This window comes from Python bivittatus, unplaced genomic scaffold, assembly GCF_059951505.1.
Source record: "Python bivittatus isolate LINGU-HERP-01145 unplaced genomic scaffold, Pbiv_v1 ctg000850_np1212, whole genome shotgun sequence".
Lineage (NCBI taxonomy): Eukaryota > Metazoa > Chordata > Lepidosauria > Squamata > Pythonidae > Python > Python bivittatus.
In genome coordinates this window covers 57,487,758-57,496,667 of record NW_028277112.1, presented here as the reverse complement: position 1 = coordinate 57,496,667, position 8,910 = coordinate 57,487,758, and the positions used below count along the sequence as shown (strand labels likewise).

At 39.1% G+C, this 8,910-nt stretch overlaps 1 protein-coding gene across 1 annotated transcript in view; it reads right to left on the bottom strand.

The window, feature by feature from the left end:
* Positions 1-2,070: 2,070 nt before the first annotated feature.
* Positions 2,071-8,910, bottom strand: part of KIAA1958 (KIAA1958 ortholog) — a 56,840-nt gene continuing 50,000 nt past the window's right edge. The window contains exons 2-3 of the mRNA XM_025166058.2: positions 5,755-5,927; positions 2,071-2,877 (exon numbers count right to left, since the gene is read on the bottom strand). Coding sequence (XP_025021826.2) covers positions 2,071-2,877; positions 5,755-5,927 — 980 coding nt within the window. The remainder of the gene's footprint in view (positions 2,878-5,754; positions 5,928-8,910) is intronic.

Below are 8,910 nucleotides of genomic sequence, written 5' to 3'. Positions count from 1 at the left end.
GAAAGAATGAGGGAATAGCAATGAATGGGAAGACTGAGAAAGTCTTACTTGGACGGAATTGGTGAGATCCTCAAAAAAGAGGTGGGAACAGTAGGCACAGCCAGTTTCTTTGTCAGAAAACGAGTGTGGTGTTTATTGCAACAATGCCACAGCAGACAAGCAGGAAAATCTCATAAATATGGAAAAAGGGTCTCTGAGGGAGAACGTTGAAAAGTCATTGTTCTAGCTTCATACAAGCAAAAACTGATTAGCCCAATCAGATTAACTCAATCGCAACATATGGCAACTTCACTTCCAAGACTGTGTTCCACGTGCAAGAATTGAAGAATCAACATTTAAACTGTTAGATGTTTTTTCAAAAATCTGCCCTAATTTCTTGAAACTTAGTGGACTAAAAATAGCTGATCAATTCTTGCTTATTTTGATAATTCAAGTAATTATCTCTAGTAGCAATTACAGCTCTAGAGTGTGTTAGAAACATATTTGCATTTTATGAGACCCTGAACAGACAGAAGCATTTATGATTCACAGGAACACTGCTTTTTAAATGTAGTCTACAAAAAGAAGCCAAGACACTTCTGTTTTAAGAGATCATCACTTTTATTATTAAAAAGTAGCACAGTCTATATTTTGTAGAAAATGTAGTCCTTGGTTACTGCTTGGTCTGACCATCACATTATTCCAGCCTTCTGGAATTGCTTCATAAGGTGAAACAACAAAAGGAAAATTTTAAACAGGACTATTGTCCAAACTCCACAGAACACTACAAAGGGTGGGGGGACTGTGAGTTGGATCTTCCATATGTCGCAAGTTAATGAAAGATCATTTACTTAATTAGAAAATATTATATCTCTCCAAACACTTAAGGCCCCCAAAACAATTTGGTCTCTTTTAGGCATAATGTCTGTACATAGATCTTGATTTATGTGCATGCAACTGTTATTAATTCCAGTTTAGATGAACCTGGATACCTCCTAAAATCATTTTCCAAATATGACTGAAATGGACTGACTGAATAGTATTTAACCACAGTCTCAAAATAGTTGTAAAATGGCTGCACATAAGTTAAAATCTTCGTTAAAACAATGAGTATATCAGTATACTCCTTTAGCATATGCCTAAATTCATTCTGCAAACCCTAACAAAACTCTATCTTCAAAGTGAATTTACTTTTAAGTCTAATTCTAACAAAGTCTTCATGTTACTGTATGCTGAACGTAGCTAAAAAGACTTATTTATGCTGAAGAGAACGGACAGATAAAGGCTATAGGATCTTAGAGTCTACTTCCATTACTCAGATATTCTCTCATTATAATGTTTTCCATAATTTAACAGGAAGTTTAATTGATACTGATATATCAAAGTTTCTAACTACTGAGATTTTGATGACTTGAAACATCGGTGGCTAACAGAAGTTTTCAAAGGCACTGATGATCTTACTCTTGGAGTGTTTTTACTATACATCACAGTGTAGTGATATATTTATAAATAATACATTCAAGGGAAGGTTTCTCCATTGATGTTAAGTAATAGCCTTTTCAATAAATATATCAAAGGAAAAACCAGCAGATCATACTATTTCTGTCAGTTGAATTCATATAATTGTCTGATTACAGTGTGTAGATGGAAATAATCTCTTTTTTTCCTTGTACAACTGTTGTTATAGAACTTGAAGAGATTCAAGCAGAAAGAATAGTAGGCTTTGGACCAAACCAGAAGTGATTTTAACTGAGTAAATGAAATTAACATGGACATATTTTTCTTAGGGTAAATCACAGCTATGGGCAGGAGTTGGACAGCATATAGGGAATGAGTAAGGAAAGTGTATAACTCCTCCTTTCTGTTGTAATCCTAATCCTATTTATATCAAGAGGAAAGTCTCTGCTGTACCCACTGGAGGACTTTCTGTGGTATAGAGAAGGTGGCTTCAGGGTGATTTGTATTTGGATCAAGATGAAGAAAGGGTTCAGCTCTCCTCCCCACTGAAGTACTCACAAGGATGAGTCATTATCTTCCAGCATGTGGAAATGCTCTGTGTCATTGTCATTAAAGACATATTTAGCTTAACCATTACTGATAGGAATTAAGAGAACCAAACTTGTGGGAGGCCTGAGTGAAGGAGACAAAAGTGAAGTTTTCACATTGGTCAAGTCTGATCTTTTTAGCTAGTTTTGGGACAATCCCCCTTAGAGAGCGCAATCCCATCCTCTGTTCTTCATACCAAATGTTACCCATAGCCATTGTCTCCTTCCGAGCAGTCAGGTAGAAAGGGGACCTGGCTTCCATCTGTGATGGGGGTCGGTGGATATACATGTACTTGTACAAGAGGCAGTAGGGACACAGCCTCTGCCCTTTGGCATGCTCGTGGTATATCTGGCCATAACAAACTCTAGTCAAGCCCATTCTTTTCTCTCGTTTCACATTATCTGTCCGTGCAAAAAAGGGCCGATTCTGTGAATCCTTCAGTAGCTCAATGTCACCGTACATTAAATCGGCATGTTCCTGTAACGTCCTCATGTTCAAGTACTGGCTGTTATATTTTACCACGGTGGATAATAAAGCAAGTGGACTTCCATCCCCCAGGCACCCAGTCCTCCACATCTCTTCTTCATCTGCAAGTGAGAAATAGACAATGTTACGAGAACGAGCGCCTGACATTCCAGCCTTGCTTAGCACCCTCAGCTTCTCCTTGAGTTTCTTGGTAGAGGAGCTGAAGCTTTCACTTGTGATAGAGAAACCGATTCCAGCGTTCTTCAGTATCCGGTCTAATCCCCGACGGATGGCATGAAGAGATGTGGCCAGAAAATCAGCACCATCTGTTTTCTTCACAGTGACATAGAAATCCTCAAGGAGTTCATTGAGTTTCACTGCTGGAATCTGGGTCATAAGAATTGAGAACATTTAAATTAAATTTCACAGGACATTTCCTTCCCTCTATTTTTGGTTGAGGTACACATTCTGGATTGAACTGAAACTTCCACAAATATATTATGATTCAGACAAACAAGCTGGTTACTTGCTTCTTCTCCTTCTCCTCAACTTTGGGGCAAGGCCCAGACTTTTCATTGTCTGAAGCAAAGGATATAATGGTATCGTCTTTCATTCTATCAGAAGGTAATTTCAGCAGTGGTGCCAGGGAACATCTTTCACTGCAGCAGTGGACAGCATGCCAGCTGTGACACCCACATAAAACACAAAGCCTTAGCCTCCAGCATTTCTTGTCTCAAGTGGCTACCTTATTTTTTCTAAAAATGGGGCTCATACTCTTGCAAGCCTGTGATGACTTGGACTGGTGCATATTTACTCTAATTTGAACTCAAGATACCATGCCTAGGGTCCTATGGACTGCTTTTCCAGTTGGTCTGCTTTTGCATTCTCAAACAGCAAAAGCATGAGATTTGTAGCAAGCTACCAGCAGGCTCCTACACTGTGACTAATGGGCAGTTTTCAGTTTGATAGATCACCAAATATTCAAGTCCATAGTACTCTAACCCAACTATTATACATTTGATCCATAAGGTTCTTTTACTTTATAACCATCCATCCTGTTACCACAGATTTTTCTATATTTATATTGCTTCATTTCTATTTATTTAAATTACTTTTCTTCCACCCTCTCACACCAAATTTCTCTTAAGGTAGTACACAGTAAATTCAATTTAATTTGTAAAAATAAGATAAAATCATTCATCAACAATTTTTCAGCGCACTCGCTTCTCTGTGGTGCACTGAGCACCAAAGTGGGCATAAAATATAACCCATCTATGCATGAAATGGGAAATTTGTTTGAAATGTAATACTGTCAGTAGGGCAGGAACTGTGGGAGGAGGTTTCTAGCAGGACAAAAGAGGAATTCAACTCTGCCCCTTTTGGACCTCAGAAAAATTCTAAAGCTGGCCATGGCTTTTGAGAAAACGCCCCTTGTGGTGCTCATGCAAATATCATATTCGAGGAGGAAATCTGTTTCCGTCTGAGTCAGGAAAGGATTATGCACCCTCTTTACACCTGCTGTAACCTGATAATTATCAGCCTATTACATAAATGTTATGTAACCCTGCAGCTGATGTTATTTGTACTTTCATAAACCTACGTGTCAGCTGTAAACATGCAAGTGCACTCGGTATCATATATCACTTGGCTGTAAGTCTATGGTTTGGAAATAATACACACATGCATGTATGTGTATGCACACACACACACACACATACACCACAGACGTACATACAGACTTGCATAGACTTCATATTTTGATTGTTGCATGTTCCACATCCATTGTGGAAACCAATTTTCCTGCCTTTCTAGTCAGAGCATCTTACAGCCTCTATAAAACTCATAATTAAAAAAGAAAACTCTAAACGGGTTATAATGAAGCACTGGCAAAAACAGGAGGAACGCTTGAATGACATTGCCTTTGATACCGAGAAAGTTGCTAGAAACCTTTTCTTTGCGACCTCTCATCACAAGATTAATTTCAGCTATCTTCTTTCACATCTGCACATCAGCCTTTATTAAGCTGCAAGGAGACACAGGCTCAGAGCCAGACAGGTTGTGACAAAAGGAGCTGAGGGGAGTCAGAGAGCCAGATCTGGATCCTGGTAGTTTAAAACGTTAAAATCATTTGCTAAGAATATTTTATATGACTGGAACAAAATGTGCATTTCACAGAATGCAGACATGTTTTAAGGCAGATTTTACAATGGACCCTTTTCATTTCTGAAATAGGGCTGTGTTGATTTTTACCAGATTCAATTGCTATTTTGAGGACATACTTCAGTGACTTACTTGTAACACACAAAGCACCACATACCACTTCATAATTATAAGAGAACTGCGCAGACTTTGAAGCATCATGCATGCAAATGTAGAAGTGGCTGCTGCTGTATCAGTATAGGTTGCTTAATGGAAAAGTGTAGTAACTGCACACTCACTTCCATGGCTGCACAGAAAGGCTCTGACCCTCCATCTGTCCAAGCAGCTTCCAAGAGTCCCCAATTCAAAACCCTCCTGAGGGGACAGGAAGGAGAAGGAGAAAAAGCTTCATTCTAAGCACAGTTCAAGGGAGAGGGTAGGGATTTGTTTTTGTAAACCTGTACATTCTAAAACTTAGAAGCCACCTCTACCAGCAACTTACATGTTTGTAAGATAGATTTCCCATGTTCCAATATAAGAGAATATATGTAGCTCAGGTTGAACTATGGAGTCCTTGGTGCTCTCTGAGCTTGGTTGTTTGCTTGCAGACATTTGGTTACCCAACTAGGTAACATCATCAGTGCAAATGAGAGTGGGGTTTGCTCCCTGTTTATATACTGTAGCTTACCCTGCCAGTTCTGGTGGGGGTGTGATTTTCCTTTTAGTAGTTCCTTGATTAGGATATTGTTTTCTGCTTGATTGTTTGTCTGGTGTTAATCCCTGCTTATCTGGGTGTTGGTTGCTGGAGAGGATGTATTCTGGTCTTTTTGTGTCCTTCTTAGCTTTTTTATTGTCTCTTTTGAATGATGTGTAATATGGTTTATTTCTATGTATTTGTTGATGGCTGATTTGTCTGAATGCCAAGCTTCCAGGGTTCCCTAGCATTTTTGGATTTAGCTTGGTCTAGGATGCTTGCAGTTTCCTAGCTGAATTGGTCTCAGAAATAAACTGGAAGCCAATAAAGTTGATATAACACTGGAACAATGTTTTTACTACCTGTCCTTCACCTAGCCATTCTGCCAAGGTAATCTTAAGATTCAGGTAAACGTAACCATGGACCCTCACCTTTGTAATGTCCATGTAATCTTTCAGGCCTTTTGTCATGCACCAATATCGCCACACATTCAGAGCATACAGAGTCGCTTTAGTTGTATTTGGGCTCACAGCACTGATACAAAGGTACTTCAGGTCATCATCAAAATTGAAGATGGGGAATTTATTCAGCTTTGTTGAATAGGCTGGAAAACAAGAGAAAATGCAGCATAAAATTCATGTTCCTGACTTCATTTATCTGTCTAATTATACCTGTTCTGGCAAGAATGAAAGGCATGCTTAAAACTGAGGTCTAATCAAGTCCCTGGGGAAATCAATCATAAACAAATAAGCAAGCAAGCAATTAAACAAAACTCCTGTTAATTTTAAAGGAGCAGGTTTGTACCCTCCATGTGCCAAAGCAGGAATCTCACTCTCAATTAAACACACATTTAGTGTATTAGTGCAGGTCCTATCGAGACTGTCACAGTGACAAGATGTAAAATACTAGGCACAATAATTCTTATGGATGAAATAACATGCAGGTTCACTGCATTGCAGCCAGAAGGCAGGGAAAGAAGTCTATAACCAAACTAAAAATGGGTTGGCTACTTATTTTTAATATTTTGCATGCTTTTTGCATTCCTAAGTGTCTTTTTCTATCTTACTAGAAAATCACTACAGCAATGTAATACAGAATCGTGCAAGCCACAGTATTCCCTGTGACACTCTATGGAAGCGAAAATTGGACTTTGAAGAATCATAGTAGGAATACTGACACCTTTGAACTGTGGTGTTGGAGAAGACTCCTGAGAATACCACGAGCAGCCAAGAAAACCAACTGATGGATCATCAAACAAATCAACCCAGAAGTCTCACTCAAGGCACAAATGACCAGGCTCAAATTATCTTACTTTGGACACATTCTGTAAAGACCCAGCTCTCTGGAAAAGGATCTAAGGCTGGGAAAGACGGAAGGAAATAGAAGAAGAGGATGACCAGCAGCAAGGTGGATGGACTCAGTTACAGAGTGAATGATGAGTGAATGAATGAGTGAATGATGAGATGAATGAGACCCGAAAGACCAGGTTAGGGATAGATTGTCACAGAGAAAATCTGTCGATGTGGTTGCTAGGAGTTGAAAACAACTTGATGGCACATAACCATCAATCATCAATGTACTACAGGGTTGTGATTTTGGCAGCCACTGCTGCTGGGCCACTCTGAAATTACAACAAGGCACCCATCTGCCCCGGGTCCTGGGGATACACCTGGTACCTTAGAGATTATGCTATGCATCAACAGATGTACAAATCTGTGTATGCGGATGAACTTCTTCTCAGAGGAAGAGATTGGAGAGGCTCCCAGGATGAGGTTCTGCAGTTCAGATTTTACTGTTTTACCAGTTACCTCAATCTGTAGAAGTGAGAAAGGCCGAAATTTGCATGCCAAAGAATTAGCTGAAGATTCTTCCCTTTGCCTCAGCAGGTACTATGTAGCTAATCTTAGCTGATCTCAAAAGAACTAAACAGGATAGAACCCAGCTAATAAGACACCACTAAGAAATCCTAGAGTATAGAGTAGACTATGTTAAAAAGAAGAAGAAAGTACTGACACAAACTTTCTTATTGCCAAGAAGACTGCATTGATGTGTCCATGCAGTTGACAGAACTGAGCTTAGCTTGAGGGAAATGTTACCTTTATCTTTTTGTATTAAAATGCTAGATGAAAATATAAAAACCAGGTACATCCATAAACCATCAGACAATGTACCAGGTATTATTCCCTACCAGCTATTTGCATGCGTGCATGTCTATTTTTTCCTATTTCAGAAAGGCAAACAACCCCCCCGCCCCCAAAAAAAAGGGTTTGGTGAACTTACATGACCAATGAGGTACATTTGTCTTGATAGGTAATTCACTCTGCAGGGCAACGCTATGAGAAGTAAGCAATAATGTCTCATTCTGACCCAATAAAGGCCCACTGTGTGTAGAATCAAGTTCCTCTACCCAGATCAGCTCAGGTGGATATTTTCGTTCCCTACATGGTGAACAACTGAACAGATCCAGGCACACAGTTACTAAACGGCTTTTCCATCAACATCCACTATTCCCTTGGTGAATAGCTGTGCCCAGGCTTGTGTATATTGGTGCACATTATGTATATGTCCATATACATTGGTATATTGACAAGAATATATTCTGCATGCTTCCAAATACATCTCTGCTTGTCAATACACATTGATGCTGATACTGGGGAGAGAACAGTAAGGTGGCTTTAAGGGCCCTCAGCTTGACTTCTCATAGCCCTTCAAAAACAGGACTGAATGGGGGACAAAAAAGGAGGGGTTGTTCTTCCCCCATAATTCCTAATCTCTACACTGGTTTCTGATGTGTTATGAACTGGGTTTGAAATCTCCAGCTGCAAGCAAGCTGACATTTAAGCATGCTCACGTCCCAAAACGATGGGTCCCTGACCTTCAGGCCACCCTCACAATGTGAGAAGAAAGATAAAAAAGAATAAAAGAAAGTAATATTGCAATGTGCAGATAAGACTGGAAAGTAATAATGCATCCAGCATATATCTCCTTCAAACAAGAAAGTCCCTTAATGTGTATTTCACTTGCAATGCTTATTCTATTGTATTGTTGTTGTTGTTATGTTCTGTCACATTTTAACTGACACCTGGTGACTCTAAGCCATGGCAAGGTATCTCTCTCGATATGCCAAGAATATTTAGGGAAAGAAGCTTATTGTGTTGCATTGTTCACTAAAGATGCTTTATGTATCCCCATGGTGAGTGCTGGAAGCAGAGAAAATATTTGGAAACGCCACATACACCTGCTATGTGTTTGTATAACAGATCCACAAGAACAGCAGATCTATTACTGCCTATCTGGTTAGTAACTGTGTGGTTAAATGAAGCATCCTTGTCAATAGATTGTTTTTCAGACTTGAGCTTTAAAGCCTGAGTAGTTTTAAATACAAGTTTAAGGATTTTTTAAAAAAATGAATAGACAGCAAAAGTGTGATTAGAATTTTGATTTTGGAAATTCACAAACAGACTAAGGTCCAGAAGAATTTGAAATAAGATTTTGGAATTAATTACAAGAATCCTTCCCATGGGAAAATGCTTGTTTTGAATTCTTTAAAAAAAAAACATGATAGGATGGGACTTTACTGGACACTA